This window comes from Rosa rugosa, chromosome 1, assembly GCF_958449725.1.
Source record: "Rosa rugosa chromosome 1, drRosRugo1.1, whole genome shotgun sequence".
Lineage (NCBI taxonomy): Eukaryota > Viridiplantae > Streptophyta > Magnoliopsida > Rosales > Rosaceae > Rosa > Rosa rugosa.
Genome location: NC_084820.1, coordinates 43,581,721 through 43,599,918, shown reverse-complemented (window position 1 = coordinate 43,599,918; position 18,198 = coordinate 43,581,721). Strand labels below are relative to the sequence as shown.

Here is an 18,198-nt window from a genome sequence, read left to right as displayed (position 1 = left end):
CAAATTGAAAAAACAAATAGACCTATGAAAACAAAAACGTAAAAGGGGGGAGGAAAAAAAAAATAATCCTTTGCTACCTACTTGTATTCTATTAACCCTAACGACAATAACATGGATAAGAAGATCATAATATTATAGGTTTGCAAAACTCGATATTTGACAGATTGTCTGTAACCATTAAAGAAAATGCATTACAAGCAATTATAATGTTCAATTGGAGACTTAGCTAGCTAGCTCTTAATACAAAGCCTAATTACGGAGATAAGAAATGCCAAGTTTTCAAGTTGCTCTTCATAATTTATTGAAGGAATAATAAGTATGGATAGCTAATGAGAAATCGATTAATATTGAAGAAAGGTAAAAGAGCTCTATAGATCAATCAGTTGTGGAAGGGAAAGCCACATCCAACAACAAAGAGAAAGTTTAATAAAGGAAGAAAAAAGAGCAAGGTAGTGATGGCAGCAAAACAATGGCGGATGTTGGTGATTCTACCTTTTGGATTTTATTTTTGGGAAAATTTCGCAAACAGTACACCAAGTAAAGGCCACTAATAATTCTTATACATAAAGTTCTAAACCAAACATTTCGGTACACGAAATCTGAAACTCAACCCACTATCAGTACACAACGTCAATTTTTGACACAAAAATGTCCATTATGCCCTCAGTTCTTTTTTTTTTTTAATAAATTTATTTTTCTGTTATTTTTTTTTGTTATTTTTTTTCCTTCGTTTTTATCTCTTTCTTCTTCCTTCTTCCGGGCTCACTCCCTCGCTTCCAACGCCGCCTTCCTCACCTCCACGCTCACTCCCTCGCTTCCAACGCCGCCCTTGCCCTCCAATTGGTGAGATTTATGGTCCTACAGCTTATATTTGTAACTCAGCCAATATTTAGTCATGTGAAAAGAAAGAAAGATAAAAACGAAGGAAGAAAAAAAAAATAACAGAAAAAACGAATGAAAAAAAAATAACAGAAAAAACGAAGGAAAAAAATAACATAAAAAAAATTTATTAAAAAAAAAAAGAACTGAGGGCATAATGGACATTTTGGTGTAAAAATTTGACGTCGTGTACTGATAGTGGGTCGAGTTTCAGATTTCGTGTACCGAAATGTTTGGTTTGGAACTTTATGTATAAGAATTATTAGTGGCCTTTACTTGGTGTACTGTTTGCAAAATTTTCCCTTTATTTTTTATGATTTATTATTATTTTTGGTATAATTAGAATATTTGGTTTTATTTTCTCTTGTAGAGTGAACTAAGTATATGGTAGGGTGGCATTAGCCGCACCCAATGTAAATTTGGATACCAATTAAATATATAATTTCAAATACTATTTGTGATAATTTTCCATTACAAAATTGAAAGGGTTAAATTATCCTAACTAAAAATTGTATTGCACAGTAACATCTCTTTATTATAAGTAAAAAGTCCTCAGTTCAACTCACTGACCAAATGATGCATTGGAGTGTACTGCTTATCACTAGTATGCTACCTAAAGGATGTTGCCGAGTAAGTAACAAATACATGCTCTATATATATAACCTCATAAGCAAAAATAAAGACTAAAACAATTTGAAAATGCTTCTCCCTATAACTTCACCTTAATCATCATCTCATCGAGAACATATAACCATTAAATTTATTTATTTTTTGGTGTAAAGGGGGCTGGTCTAAAGGGGGCCCAAAGGCCCAAGCAACAAAAACAAAGAAAAGCTAACCAGCCTAGGCTGTTACAAAGTTTCTAGGCCTAGCAATGCCATCCATGTCATCCAGCACTGTTTGGACAACAAAGATTGGAGGACAGTCAAAAGTACACAATCCCAGCTCTTGATCAGTGCTTCTCTTAGCCAACAAGTCAGCGACCATATTCCTTTCTCTATGTATGTGGTTGATTATGTAATAATCAAAAGACTGCAAAAGAGTCTTGCAATTACAAATGATGGTTCGTAGAGGATGCATGCAAGTCAATGTCTCTGCTTTGGAGAAGAGTAATAAGAACAACAGAATCTGATTCAACCATTACTCTTCTCATATGATAATTTACTGCTAATTGAAGACCAGAGAAAAGGCCCCAACTTCAGCATGTAAAACTTCCCATTTACCAATATTTCTCTGGAAGCCAGCAATCCAAGATCCAGTACAATCTTGTATAACCCCACCAGCACCAATCAAGCCTCCATTTGTTCTAGAACCATCAACGTTAAGTTTGACATAGCCTGGGGGAGGTTTTTGCCAAGAAAGCAACTCAGTTCTCAATTCAGGATCCACATTAGCCTTCTGATTAGCATTAATCTACTCAAAAATATATTGAGTAATGATAGGAGTGGGATTATAAGGGTAGTGAAAAGTAGAGTCAAAAATCGCCTTATTTCTCCATTTCCATATGAACCAACAAATGGAGATGAAGAGCTGATCGAGACCAGTTAAAGCCAATACACTTACCTTTTTGCTGCAAAATATTTGCATTCATCCACTTGTCCCACTCCAAAATGAAAGTTCTAGAAATAGAGTTAGGAATATCAAAGCATCTCCAGACTGCCATAGCTTTAGGACAATCCCTGAACAAATGGAGCATAGTCTCAGCTTCACCCGGACAATAATAGCAACCTGGGTCAGGAGTAAGGTGTCTTCTCACTCTATTAACATTGGCAAGTAGTCTACTTTGCACAAAGAGCCATGTGAAAATCTTAAGTTTAGGAGGGAGGTTCATGTGCCAAATGTGCATCCATTTTCTATTGGCCATCCTAGTTGGATTGATAACTCCAGAATAAGCACTTTTGACAGTAAAATTACCAGTAGATGAGTGCATCCAGACAGGCTTATCAGGGGAAGTAGATAGAGCCAGTGCGATACTGAGAATTGTTTCCACAATGTCAGGAGGGAGGCAGGCAAAAAGAAGAGTAGCATCCCATTCCTTATTAATCCAGAAATCTTGTATAACCATTAAATTTGGATTGTCGTAAAAAGAAATATACATTCTCAAAAAAAGAAAAATAAATCTCATAAAATTACCGTTCTTAAATAGTAATATAAGTCAATAAAATCTCAAGCAATTTAATCAAAATCAATATATTCAAATCGCCAATAATATCACTCGAATTTGGTGCGGACCATGCAACTTTAAATTAAAAAACCAATTAAAAATAACTACGAGTCATATAAACCAATAACATCAGCGCAGACCATCATGTGTACTATGTTCTAGGAGCATGTTATAACTTCCCTGCCTTGTGTATTTAGTGCTCAATTTACTGTTTCACTGACCAAGAAGACGCAGAAGCTCATTTGACGCCGGTTCACTCCCTCTCTCTCTCTCTCTCTCTCTCTCTCTCTCTCTCTCTACTGTAAGTTTCTTTTTCTCGCTACAATCTACAGTCAGTTGCGGAAATTTGTGTTAGAATTTGTTGATTATATGCATGTGCATGTTGAATGTGGTTTCGAATTTGTGGTTGTCGAAGCTTTTGTGGTTGGGAAACAGTAATTTTGATCATTTTGCATTTGAAATTTAATTCCTGTGATTTAGAAATGTAGGGAAATTGAAGCCTAGACGAAGACTGATTATGTATTAGAATCATCGATCAGTGTGCTCTAAAGACCAACCAGTAATTTGGAGAGCTTTTAATTTTAGTAAAAAGTTTCTTGTTCGTGGATTTTTGTATTTTTCTCTTGTATATACATATGTTTTAGGACATTTGATAATCTGTTTAGCATTTGATAATCTGTTCAAGGGAAACTGATGCTCAATTTTTTTTAATAATGGCTTGTAAATGTTTGTAGACAATTCAAATGGACGCAATGGACTATAGCTCTGATGAAGAATCAGATATCAGTGAATCTGAGATCAGTGACTACAAAGATAAACAGTACGAGCAGTTACGAAGTGGAAAGTTGAAAGTAAAGGGTCCTAATGGCACCCTCAGATGCCCCTTTTGTGCTGGCAAGAAGAAACAAGATTATAAGCACAAGGATCTGCTTCAACATGCTTCCGGGGTGGCTAAAGGTTCTGCTAACAGAAGCACAGTCCAAAAGGCCAACCACCTTGCCTTAGCCCTTTATTTGGAGAAGGAGTTAGCTAGTGAAGCAGATCAAACCCTGCGTCTTGATATGACAAATGAAAATCTGGATGAACTACAATACAAATACAATGAGAATGCACTGTCTTTAAGTAGGATGCTAGAACAAAAAGACAGGCTACATAATGCCTTTGTTGAAGGTATGATCCTGTTCCTTTTCTGTGCTTTTGCGCTTTCATTGTGAGTTTGTATTTATGGCCCCGTGCAGTTCTGAATCCTCCATTTTAACCAATGTGTTTATGGTGAACTTTTTTTATCAGCATTTGATTTTCATAGTATAAGGTGCTGTTGAGTCCTAATATCCCTTTACAGCATCAAACAACAATAGATTACTATAAGTAGATCTCAGTTTGTTCCCCACCTATATATCCTTCACATGATCCATGGCCATATGCTGGAAAGGATTGTGATCAAGGTTGCTGTTGAACATGAATTTATTCTTCACTGAGCTCAAAGGATAATTCTGTCCCACCAAGTTATGTAATATAGCCTTACTTGCATGTTTCTTTTCGCTAATCAGAATCAAAGAGGCTGCAGATGATGTCACAAGATAATGTTTGGAGAATAATAGAAGAGCGAGAGAAGCTGAATGACGAGTTGGATGCTAAGAAAAAGGAACTGGATTCCCTGAGAAAAGAATTAAACAAACGTGAAGCACTAACTGAATGTGAGAGGCAAAAACTTGACGAGGATAAAAAGAAGGTAACATGCCACATTGTTACAGTAGTTTAAGCGACCATTCAGGCTCATTGCTTTTAGCAGTCTGTATGCTAGTTTTGTTAGCTATTCCATTCTCTTGTAACATAGTTCAGTATGATTTTACTTCATCTAAAATAGATATCAATTTCCAACTTGGTGGTTAATCAAAGCTGTAGATATATCTAGAATTTCAATGTTGAAATCTCAATCTCAGTGAATATATACTATCTAGCCAATCATTCAAGGTGCCCAATAATGACTTAATTAATAATCTCCGAGTCTAATCAATTTCCTATGTACTTTTAGTAGTCTAGAAGAGTTGTAGACCTCCATAGAAGTGACTGATCGATGGTATGCATTTGTAATATAGCATTAATAAAATCACTTGCTTTCTCTACGTGGGTGTGAAGTCTACTCCAGTTTCATATGTGAATATTAGGAGACTAGAAGAGTTCCAGACCTCAATAGAAGGGGGGGGGGGGGGGGGGGCGGGGGGCTAGTTCTAGGCGTTTGAAGGCTAAGTAATAAAAGAATTTTTTTTTAGTAGTAAAATAATCATTTACTAGTTTAAGGATCCATTATTTCTATTTAATTGCTGGGTGCATCAAAATACTTTCAGTTGTTGTTCATATCATCAAAATAGCTTTTCTTAATTGAGCAACAATTTATCCTCATTCATAGCGATGGAATTGGAGGGTCTAATTTTGAAGTACACTTGTCCCCTTGTTAATGTGACACAGGCATGTATAGATAGCTTATTGTCTGGTCTAAAATACAATAAAATCTTACCTGACAGCTGGTTACGGATTATTTTTATTTACTCTTGATCTCCAGAACGATGAGAGAAACAAGTTACTTCAATTGGCTTCTGTGGAGCAGAAAAAGGTGGATGAGAGTGTCTTGAGGCTGGTTGAAGAGCTAAAGGTATCGACTGCAGGCTGACTAGAAATTGTAGAAATTACTTAAGAATTATGGTATGCTTGGTTTTCACTGACTAGGACTCTTTAATTTTCAGAGGGAAAAAGAGGATGCCTTGCATAAAATACTTCAGTTAGAAAAGAAATTGAATGACAACAGAAGGTAGAAATGGAAATTGAAGAATTAAATGGTAAATTAGACGTGATGAAGCATCTTCGGGATGAAGATGATGAAGCAGTTAAAAAGAAGATTGAAGACATGAATCAAGAATTGGGGGAAAAAGCTGAAGAGCTTGAGCATTTGGAATTACTGAATCAAACTCTGATCACCAAAGAGCGCCAGAGCAATGATGAGTTACAAGAAGCTCGTAAAGTGTTAATAGCAGTATGCATTTCTTTTTCCTGTGAACTTGGACTTTGTTAATTTAGACACACACACTCACTCATATAGTTTTATATATAATATGTACATATTGTAGATGCAGAACTACACAAGAAAAGCTTTATATGCAGGAATTCCCATCTGGGTTCTTTGGCCGTCTATCACGCCCCGAATTTTGAATAATCAATTCAAATCCGAAACATGATTAACATCAATACAAATAACGTCCTGAATTTTTTTCTCACAAACAACCACACTTCACACCTCTCAATATTACAAAAACCAATCTTCAATTTACTTATTACATCACACTCTCACAACTTAATTTACAATACTCAAAAGAGCATAATAAACCTCACAATATAAATCCAGATTTACCCAATGCAATTTCTCTAAGCAGCTCGATCACCTTCCCGATTCGCCTGACCTGTAGGATTACCCGCTACACCGTTTGAATAGTGTACCGGGATTGCAACAATACAAACCCGGTAAGCTTTTTGCAAAGCTCGTATGAGTAAATGAAAGGATTGCACGATTTAAAGTAACACAATCAACTCAAGCACATTTTAATTTTGTTTTGCATAAGAATTGAAGTGTACAACATCACTTCAAGCATCAATCAACTCACATCTCATCATGACTACTCAATAATAAACAACTTCTTACTCAATATATACTCACAGGCTTATGATTTATTTATATAAATCATCCCATGCAGTATATTATACTTACAGGCTTATGATTAAATATATTAATCACCCCATTCAGTATATCATACTTACAGGCTTATGATTAATTATATTAATCACCCCATTCAGTATGTCATGTCATACCCAAGGGCATATGATAACTCGTTTATCCCCCAAGCAGTATGACGGCAGACAGACTAGAGCTCTAACTGTATCGTAAAGTGTCACCTGGGCCAAGGTTCACCTTACGAATGACTGCTTTTCTCAATTCACTCGACTCCTCATTTAATTCATCTCAACGACTCAACTATCGCACTTTACTCAATTACCCATTATCATAGACAACACAACATCTAAGATAAATCACATATTCCAAAGGTAATGCTCAAAATATAACTCAGTAAATCACACCATCCAATATATATTCCACGTAAATATATATATACGTAGTCACCCACACAAGAGTGACCACTAATACCAACTATAGTTCACATGCAATAAAATCTAGAAATTCATTTTTATAGTTTAAATACATTTTACTTACCTATGGACCGTAGTCGATCAAGTCCATATAATTTAAAACAAATATTTATTTTCATAAAACAATTTCCACAATTTCTCAATTAAATAAAATCACCGAATTTCGGTTCGTGAATGAACCATGTGCGATTTACTCACCTCGATATTCCCGCTGCGTCTTCAATTCAACACAATACACACCGAAATCGCTCACCCAAGGAAGACCGTCAATCACCTAATCACACATGACCTTAACTTAGCCAATAACTCAAAAACATATTCAAACGACAATCCAACGGTCGGATCGAAATTAAATGATGATCCAACGGTCGGATCCTCACGGATCGCCCTTAGGATCACCCTCCAAAAATCATCACGAAGATCCAACGGTCGGATCTCCCTGAATCGTCCTTACTAACATCTTCACAAATTTATACGAAAATCCAACGGACGGATTCTCACGAATCGCCTCCCTAATCACTGTTTTGCATTTATACGAAGATCCAACGGTCGGATCTTCGCCCATGACCACACAAAGCCACTGGGACAGTCATAAGATCATCATATCAAAACTACAAGTCCATCTGACGGTCCTAACTTCACAGATCACAAATCTAACGATCGAAATCGATCTAAACTTAAAAATTCATAACTTAATCATACGATATCCAAAAATTGCGTATAATATATCGAAATGATCGTATTGAAATATAGAATCTGAAAATGTACAGAAACCATATTTTTGACCCCCGGAGGTGGCCGGAAAGGGCCGCCGGAGTTAGTGGCAGAGCCGCCGCCGACCACCACCAATGGTGTCGGGGCCGGGCTGCTCTTCTTCCTCTCATCATGCTTAACAACTTTCATAACTACCATGTAAGCTGAAAATGACCGGAAGTGGTTGAAATTACCTAAAACAGTCGAGGTGGCCGGAATTTTTCCAAAAACCGGCGAGAATTTGCAGAAGCCGGCGAAGCTCCGATCAACGTAAAAATGTCCTCCTTTCGCTTCGATTCCTTCAGTAGACTTGTTCAGAACTTAAAGACGAACTCACTGGTTCAAGAATCACTCAAAACGAAGCTCTACAGCTCAAGATATCTTGATCGAAAGCGTCGGTGGCCGGAAAATTTCCAGAATCCGGCGAGCTTGAATTCCGACGTAAAAACTTCAACGAAACGCTTCGATTCCTTCTGGAGAGTTGTTCAGAACTTCAAGGCGAGCTCACTGGTTCAAGAATCACTCAAAACGACATCCTGTAGCTCAAGATATTTGGATCGATAGCTCCGGTTTCGTTCTTGGTTGGGTTTGACTTGTAGCCACTGCTACGGGCCACGCCGCCGTGTGAGGCTGCTTCTGGGAGCTTCAGGAAGTTGAGGCGAGCTCGAGGATGAAGTTTGGTGAGGATTGATGGCCTGTAGCTCGAGTTATCACAATTGGACCCAATCGGGTTTTAAAACGAAACCGTGTTTCCGCCGCCGTTTTCCGGTTGTGCCGCGGTGCAAGGATGCCACTGCAGCAGTGCAAGGTCTAGGCGAGGCTAATGGAGGTGGTTCGACGTCTTGAGGTGGCCTGAGGAGGGAGAGAGAGATCGAAGAATCCGTGCTCTGTTTTTGCTGGGTTCGGCCGTGAGAGAGAGAGAGTGAGATTTCTTCTGCTTTCTTTGTTGAATGATTTTCAATTATGCATAAACACGTAAGCAAATAAAGCACCGGTCTTGATTGATCCACTAATGCTTAAATCACGGAATACCCTACCTTTAAATCAAAGGTGTTTGCCACCATTTCACTTTGCTTAAAGAAGACAAAACTCGGTTATTACACCGTCAAACTTTAATTCCTAGTTTTTTCTTCTTAAGTTTGGTCCCGGTTTAGTACTTGAAGCTTTATCCCTAATTAGAGGGCAGAGCTGTGAACCTCAAGTCTTGCATTAGAAATTACTGAAGTTAAACATTAGAAATTACTGAAGTTAAACAAGAGCCACTAGTTAATGCTCAGCTTTTATTATGGTAGAAATAATGAGGTGTTTTAATTATCATCTCTACATTTCATTTCCTTGGAAGCAATAGAAGATTGATAAAGTACCTTAATAAGGAGGAAAATAAAAAAAGAATGATCAAAGTGCTTCTGAGTTCTGAATTCTGAGTGATCAGTTGAGAATTGTGAATAATAAGTAAGTTCTGTTTCAGTAGTTTCCGTATTAAATTTTATTTTTCTTTTCATAAATCTCATGGCTGAGACCAAATTATGATACAGAGCGAGATATATGTAGCTAATCATTTTCTTTTTCTTTTAATTTTTTTTATAGATATCCTACTGTCATAGATTCATACATATATTGAAACTATGTTTTTTTTCCCTACATATAAGAGACAGAAAATGATTTGTAACTATACTATGTTTCCTCGCATGAAAGCTCCTACTGTTTGAATCTTGTTTTAGGGTTTGTCTGAAATGTTGGCTGGTCAATCTCATATTCGGATTAAAAGAATGGGAGATTTGGATCAAAAGTCCTTCCTCGACACATGCAAGTTAAGATTTCCTCTCGAGGAAGCACAGGTTCAGGCCTTCACTTTATGCTCCCTGTGGCAGGAAAATCTGAAAGATCCAAATTGGCATCCTTTCAAGGTGATAGAGAAAGATGGGAATCATGAGGTATGTCTTTTGAATAGCATCAAGTCTTATATTTCTCAGTTCATTTAGTAACTAATAGTGCAAGTGCAAATGTCCCTTGCAGCAATATCATGATAAACTATGTGTCTACATTCTGTTTGTTTTGAACTTTCTCTTGGTGCTATTCTTAATTTTTTGATACCAATTCTGAACATTTAGTATTGGGCAAGGAGTTGGGTACTTTTTTTTTTTCTTTGTTGGTCTTTCTTGCTTATGAGGATTTTAGGAAACTGCAAGAAACATGGTTGATGGTGATACAGATTGATTGGGTTTAGGTGGAGTATATCTGTTGAAGGAAACCAACTGATAATGGGTGAAGAGGTCTGAAATATAAGATATAGTCATGTGAGGCTTAGTTCTAAGTTAAGAGGGTTCAACTCAAAACCAATTGCTTGTAGGGAGAGACCCAACATATTCTTTGTTGAGCAAGACTTAAGCTCCCGGCATGGGAGATTCTATATTCAATTTTGATGTTTAGCCTATCAATTTTAAGGATGGGAGGCAAATTTAAAAATTGAAAGGTTATTCCTGTGGATAAAATGAATGTCTTTCATATTCTCTATCTTCTTTCGACCTAAAAGAATTGTATTTTCAAACAGGGAATTCTGCTAGTATAGCTGGGCAAAGTTCGGGGAGACACTCCTATTCTAGAATAAATGAGAAGTTATGTTTGTCATATGTCTTATATTGACATTGATAGAACTAACTTTTGGTCGAGATATTGATACTTCTATATGTTTTATATCATACCCGGACATGCATGGACTATCAGGATCACCTTGCAAATGTATGGTTCAGCCCACATAAGTCCCTGTTCTGACTTAAAAGTCCAATTTGTGTGATTTTTTTCTTGAATAATATGCTGCCCAACTTTTTATCCCCGTTTTATCTCAAACTCCTAATACGCTGGGATCCACTGCATATAGTTGGGAAAAAGTTGTGCTGACTAACATTTTCATTGGTGAGGAATGAGGATGAGTGGATAAAAAAAAATTGAAGATTTCAACTTATTTTGGTATGCATGAGTGGATATGTGTATTTGTGCTGATAACTGATTCCTCTCTCTCCTTTTTTTTTTTTTTTTTTGTGAATTAACTGATTCCTCTCTGAGAATTAAGATCTTAAGGAATTATCTTTCAAAGGGCAATTGAAAAGTCGTAAGATTGGTTCTCATGATGTGTGTTGCAGGAAATTATCGACGAGGAGGATGAGAAGCTACAAAATCTGAAGGAAGAGTGGGGAATTAAAATACATGACTGTGTTGTTACAGCTTTGAAAGAGCTTAATGAATACAACTTCAGTGGGAGATATGCTATTTCTGAGCTCTGGAACCAAAAAGAAGGAAGAAAAGCCACATTGAAGGAGGTATTTTCCTCTATCTTGAAGAATATTGAGATACGCAAGCGAAAGAGAACATGAGCAGGTTAGTATTTATTATTATTATTGAGAGTTGAGTTTCTCTGATCTTGCAGGTGTGTGAGTCTGGGCTGATTGTTAAACCTTAAACCTGAAAATTTATATTCGGTAGGAATTGTGCTAGTCTGGGCCCATTCTCTTACCAGATAATGGGCGCTTCAATCATAGCGCATAACAATTTCTCTTATTGCTCTGGTCCATATAATAGAATGTGATGAAGGATATTGTTGATTGAAAAAAAAAATTATGCACTCATAAGTTTCTTACAAAGAAAAGAGAAACAAAAGAAAATTACTTCTGCACACAGTCTAGTTGAAGTTTATTATAGCTGGTCCTGTGACAGCGAGTATTGTGGTTTCTGATGTTCGTGAGTTGCAGAGTTTGTATACTAGTAAACGATTTTTATTTATTTTTTAGTTGATTTTTTATCCAATACAAATTCAAGTTCAGAGAATAGTGGCAAAAACTCAATTTCAGTGGTGTGGTTCTTTTCGTTTTTGTCTCTTTTTCTTTTTGGACAACATTCTCAAATTCATTTGCAGATAAACTCTCTTTTGGGATGGTGTGATTTGAAATGACGATTCTATTATTTCTATTTCTTTACCGCTTTCAGTGCCCTTTATTTGATGCATGTACATGTACTTCTTGTTAACATTGTTCTCACTTTGTGTGGTTTCTTATTTCCTAGGCAACAGCACAAAACAGACCATGGAATTTGGAGCGTAGATGATTGTGAAACTGCAACTGTGCTAGTGGAAAGCAGGAATTTGAAGCTGTATTGCATGTTTGAGTTTCCTTAAAAGGATCTTATGCTATGAAAAGAACTTATTAAGTTGGAATACCGAATACCTGTACTTTGCTTAATATTGAACTTAAAACAAGTTTTATGGGGAGATTCGATCTGTGACTGCAGTTTTACTGTCTGTAACTGTTTCACTAGCTTCAATCAACTAGCTCAATGATCTAATGGCTACGGCACTACATAGGCATTCGGAAAAGGGAATGTGTATGCTTACAATACATACACCATAAGCGCTCCAAAGCTACTCGCTGGTGAACAATTTTTACTCTCTGCAAAACCGTCTTTCCTTGGAGGCAGAGTCCTGAATTGGGTTTAGGGCTAAATATCTTTCTTTTTTTTATTATTATTTTTTAACATTTAATTATTAGTTTTTCTAATAAAAGTTAACAAAAATTTAAGGATTTTTTCTATTGGAACCTCCAAATTAACTCACTTGACCTCCTATGTTTTTTAAACCTCCTATCAAATTTTTAAATACTAAATTTTCTCATTAAACCTCACTAAAAATTCTCAAATAACCTCATTCATATAATTTGCAAACAAACTATAATCTGGGGTGGATCAATAGCCACCTATTATACTCTGATTTTAGACCGTTAGATCTGATAACAACTAATGGTTGAGATTGATAACACTGCTAAGCTTAGCTTTAGTTTTTTCAGAAAAATAGTCACCCCCTCCTCAACTCGAGGGCTCTGTTTCTAATGGTCCTCTCTGGCAGCATCACCGCCTTATTTAGCTCTCTAACTACCACCTAACTACACGGTTTTCGAAGCAAAAAAGCGTGGTTATGCAGCAGTCTCTCCGACATCGGGTTTGGTATTGGTGTGCAAAAGACTAGGATTTGGCCATCAACCGAAACCCTAGCCTCAAAGCAGCAGTGATGTCGTTGCAGCTCGCAACGCTCGAGCCAGACACCTAACGCATTCATAGTGTTTACTTTTTGTATCCAAACGCATTTTATTATCTGGTTTATTTACTTACCCATAATAAATTTTAGATTTGGAGATTTTTAAGTATGGGATGATTTTTTTATCATAATAAAAAGATTCACTTTTTTTTTGTTACACTTAATAAAAAATCTATTGACCCACAAATAAAAACAACTTTAGTACAATGATTTATTGACTCACAATAAAAGTACATAATTCAAAAATTTATGTTTTTTATGACAATATGTACATTTGCCAGAGATTGCCGCCATAACAATGACTCCAAAGGGCACCTTTCTGTTGTCTGTGATTGCAAGTGCAGCAACCATACGAGGCGAAACCTCCTCCACCAGTGTTCTCTATCGACGACTGTTCCAAAACTAACGAAACCTTAGAGAGAACCCTAGAGTTGAGAGATTTTTTTATAGCCTTTTAAGAATTAGGAACTTGACACATAGATAAAAACAACTTTTTTTTTCTTGAAACAAAGGACGACAATCTTTATTGATGAAGTAACTTGTACAATAAGTAGAAAAGAGTCCATCAAGTTCTGGAGGGACATGCCCACTCCATGAAGCTTGTGTACCAGACAACAAAGCACACTTAGCTACCTTATGTGCTAATTTATTTGATTCCCAATAAATATGAGAAAAGAATGACCCTGCTAGAGAAGATAATAAAGAAGAAATATCATCAATAATCCTGCCAAAGTTCGAAGTGTCCTCACCTTCAGTGCATATAGCTTGCACAACCTGGAGACAGTCAGCCTCAAACATGATCGGCCCCAAATTATTTTCCACAACCACCTTGCATGCTAACCTACAAGCCAGGGCCTCAACTATCATAGGGGAAACAACATCAGTACAACTCCCACAGGCACCAGCCACCACTGTGCCATCAAAATCCCTTATTACTATTCCCAACCCGCCAGACCGGGTGGTCAGATCAAAAGCCCCATAAATATTAGCCTTAAGCCAGCCAACTGGAGGAGGACACCAAGGCTTAACTCGACGCCCTAATTTAACTTTTTCATTGAACCCTTACAGCCTTGAAAGAGTTAAACAAGCTTACAACTTGGAAGTAAACATGATGTGGAGCGGAACTTACCAGACCACAAACGCTGGCTACGCTCCTTCCACACTCCCCATAATAACATCAACAGTAGAGAAAAAGAGCTCAGATATTAAAGTAGCCTCCTCACAACATCAAAATTAGCAGTAATCAACTCTCTATTCCAGCCCCCATTCTGAATAAGCTCACTAACCATACAAAGAGAAGAAGGAGCATACCTCACAGGCCTGAATAAGGAAGGTCTCGGTATCCAAGGAGAGTCCCAAATTTTGATAGAGGTTCCATCACCCACTTGCCAATGGATCCCACTTCTCAACACAGAGCTAGCAGCAAAAATACCTCTCCAACACGCAGAAGCATGATTTGGGGCCACAGCCTCCAAAAAAAAAAAAGAATTAGGAAAGTATCTAGCTTTAAACAACCGACTAACTAAGGAATCAAGATTATGAAGTAGCCTCCGTCCCAAGACATCCAATGAGTTTTACGTTCATTAGTATTACTCCCCCACCATAACCTAGCACACATCTGATGTAGATCATCACAGAACTCCTTCAGAAGCAGAAAACAGCTCATAACATAGGATGGCAAAGCCTGTGCTACCACCATTATAAGTAAGTCCTTCGCAGCACTACTCAGCAATTTTCTTTGCCAACCAGCTAACTTTTTTCTCAAGCTTTCCTTGATATAAGCAAAAGGCTTAGGCCATCTCCAATGGAGGGCTAAGGGCTTGATATAGCCCACAAAATAGGGTTTTCCATCTCCAATTGGGGGCTATGCCATTACAAAAAAGTGTTTGAAGGGGCTAAAAGGGCCATGGGCTGGGGCATATATAGCCCTTTGTATAGCTCTTGGGCTTGCTTTGTGTGGGGACCACGTGAAAACCAAAAACCCAATCTGATGTTTTTTCATGGCTGAGATTAATGGTTGATGTCAGCATCAGCATGCTGATGTCAGCTAAGTCTAGCTGTTGGAAATTTTTTTATTTTTTTTTTTGGACGGCTAAAAATTGTCAATTATTGCTTATTTTTTCATCATAATTAAACAAGTCACACAACAATATAACAATGAGAAAACAAGCTACAAATTTTGACAATAAATTGTCAATTATTGCAACCACACACACAAACAAAACAAAGAAAAAAAAATGACGCGCTCATAATCAAGAATCTGAATAATTACGTACAACATGACACATGGCACGATAAAATCATATCTAAAAAATTAATAACATTTGATCAAAAAAATAAGGGAAAAAAATATATACAGTACTCTAACTATGGTCCATTCTAAATTTTCATACCCAACTTTCCGAAACTATCACATTGGTACTCCAAATAGCCAGTCCGACCTAACATACGTACCCGCCGTCCATAACGGCGTTAACTTGCTCCTCTCGTGGCCTCTTTAAATCATGCCAGCTGTTAGAAGAGTTAACGTCGTCATGGACGGCGTGTACGAAAATTGGGTTGGATTGGGTACTCCAGGTACTAAAATGATAGTTTCCAAAAGTTAGGTACAAAAATTTAGAATGGGTCTTACCTCAGGTACTGTTTATATTTTTTTCCCAAAAAATAATTATATGAGTGGAAATAGTAGCATGGTTATAAAATATATACTATATATTAGAAATACATAATGAAAAACAATAAAATAACATGACATTTAAAATTATAGCCCTAAGGGTTGGAGATGGTAGAAATTATAGCCCTTACTATTCACATAAATAGTGATTATGGGGGGCTAAAATTTAGCCCGGGGGCTATTTTAGCCCCCCACAGCTGGAGATGGCCTTAGTCCGATTCCTCCCCAAATAAATAAGCAAGCCCAGATACTTCTCATGCTCGACTTCAATAGAAACACCCAAGAAACCTGTTATAGCACAATTATCCACCTCAGGAACTCTCTTACTGAAAACAATACTGCTCTTAGAAAAATTAATTTGTTGACCAGATGCCAACTCGTAATTATGCAGAACATTCTGGATATGATGACACTCATGCAAAGTAGCTTTCCCAAACAACAAACTGTCATCTGCAAACAATAAGTGATGAATAATGGGGGCACCCTCACAGACTTTAATGCCCTGCAGCTCACCATTTCTAACTTTTCGCTCAAGCAAAGCTGAAAATACTTCGATACACAGAAGAAACAGGTGAGGTGATAATGGATCACCCTGTCTGAGTCCCCTAGTAGGAGTCAAATGGCCCTTAGGCTGGCCATTAACCAAAAAAGCATACTTCAAATTGTCACACACTTTATAATCACACCTATCCATGACTCTGTGAAACCCAATCTCAATAGAACAGCTTCCAGAAAACTCCATGCGATCATAAGCCTCACTCATATCAAGCTTCAAAGAGAAGACTCCCTCAGTGCTGGAATAACAATTATGAATGAAATGTGACACCTCATTTGCCACAAGAGTATTATCTATAATTAATCTCCTAGAGGGATAAAAACACTCTGAAATGGAGAGATAATTGTTGATAAAATCTTCTTCAGTCTGTTAGCAATCACTTTAAAACAAATCTTATAAATCACATTATACAATGCAATAGGTCGTAAATCGGTAAGTAACACAGGATCTTTCACTTTGAGAATCAAACAAATATGTGTGAAATTGATCTCACCAAGGATTTGCCCAGAATGCAGAAAGTTTTGCACTGCTAACACTACATCTCCACCTACTACCTCCCAATACTTCTGAAAAAACATAGGTGGCATAGCATCAGGGCCTGGGGCTTTTGTCAGATAGATCTAAAACAACGAAGCCCTTATTTCCAAAGAAGAATAAGGAGCTAGCACACAAGTCTGAATTCATATCATCAGTCACCTTAGGCTGCAGGAGCTCAACAACATTATGATATGAATAGAATTAATATCATTGGATTCAAACATGGTGGAAAAATAGTGCAACACCAAGTCCTCCATCCCTTTAGAAGTATCCTGCCAAACACCATTATGATCAAACAAGCCAGTCAATTTGTTTTTAGCTTTACGGTTGGAAGATTTCTTGTGAAAATACTTGGTATCCTGTTACCATCGGTCAACCAAGTCACTTTGGAACGCTGCTTCCAGTTTGCATCCTCTTCTGCTAATGAACATTCCAATTTTGCATTTAGAGCAGAACACTCCTCTTGATTTGCAGTTGACAAAGGCAAAGAAAATAGAGTCTGAAGCTGATCAATTAACAACCCAATCTCTCTACTTCTCATACCGAAGGACTAACACTGCCATTGATTCAAAGAAAACCGGGTATGCATGATTTTCTCTATAACCTGGTGCATAGGTAAACCATTAACCGCAGGCTCCCAACCTGCCTTTACCAAGTTCTAGCAACCCTCATGAAGGGTCCAAAAACTCTCAAATGGCAAGCGGTGTCTCATCCTCTCAATCGCAAGAGGACAACCACTAAACACTCCTAACAAGACTGGGACGTGGTCACCATGGACTGGAGGCAGGTGTAAAACTCGTGCTGCCGGAAAGATGTCAGACCAGGTGACGGATACAACTGCCTGGTCCAGCCTATTCCTCACCCCTGGCCCCCGCCATGTGAATGGTGAGCCATGAAAACCCAGGTTGAAGAGATCACACTGAGACAATACATCCCTAAAAGGCTGCATCTTCCTTTTACAGGGCACTATGCCGCCTTCCTTCTCAAGGGCACTACAACTCGTCATATCTCTGATAACCACCCAAGGCCTAATAGCCTCCATGCCACACTAGACCCATTAGTCTCCCTGACCTCCACATCAACATGGCTTTTCGATTTTGACCGGAAGCAAACATCCAAACCACCTGCCCAGAATAGAGCAACACCACCAGACTGACTCTCACTGAAAACTGCCTCACAATTCAAGTAACCGATTTGCAGACATAGGGCATTCATGTATTCCTAATCATCAATCTTGGTCTCAGACAGGAAGATAAAAGAAGGCTTCCTATATTGGATCAGAAGCTTTAAAGCCTGTACTGCCGCCGGGTTATTCAAACCACGGCAATTCCACACCAAAACCTCCATACCTAGGGCAG

At 37.6% G+C, this 18,198-nt stretch overlaps 2 protein-coding genes and 1 long non-coding RNA gene across 3 annotated transcripts; 1 reads left to right on the top strand and 2 right to left on the bottom strand.

The window, feature by feature from the left end:
* The first annotated feature begins 3,264 nt into the window (after positions 1-3,264).
* On the top strand, positions 3,265-12,273 carry LOC133725018 (factor of DNA methylation 1-like). Its single transcript, XM_062152034.1, is given in 9 exon segments — positions 3,265-3,344; positions 3,778-4,213; positions 4,594-4,775; positions 5,607-5,696; positions 5,788-5,839; positions 5,842-6,074; positions 9,715-9,927; positions 11,134-11,368; positions 12,050-12,273. Coding segments are annotated over 7 exon segments (1,428 nt in total). The 5' UTR covers positions 3,265-3,344; positions 3,778-3,786; the 3' UTR covers positions 11,365-11,368; positions 12,050-12,273.
* On the bottom strand, positions 6,081-9,089 carry LOC133725019 (uncharacterized). The gene is made up of 3 exons (XR_009854218.1): positions 8,188-9,089; positions 7,439-7,514; positions 6,081-6,513 (listed from the first exon to the last, which is right to left on the bottom strand). It is a non-coding gene; the product is annotated as an uncharacterized LOC133725019 (long non-coding RNA).
* A 3,652-nt stretch (positions 12,274-15,925) lies between the features above and the next one.
* Positions 15,926-17,381, bottom strand: LOC133728670 (uncharacterized). The gene is made up of 3 exons (XM_062156097.1): positions 17,226-17,381; positions 17,000-17,112; positions 15,926-16,541 (listed from the first exon to the last, which is right to left on the bottom strand). Exons 1-3 carry the CDS (start codon positions 17,379-17,381, stop codon positions 15,926-15,928), a joined length of 885 nt encoding a protein of 294 aa, XP_062012081.1.
* Between the last annotated feature and the right edge of the window lie 817 nt (positions 17,382-18,198).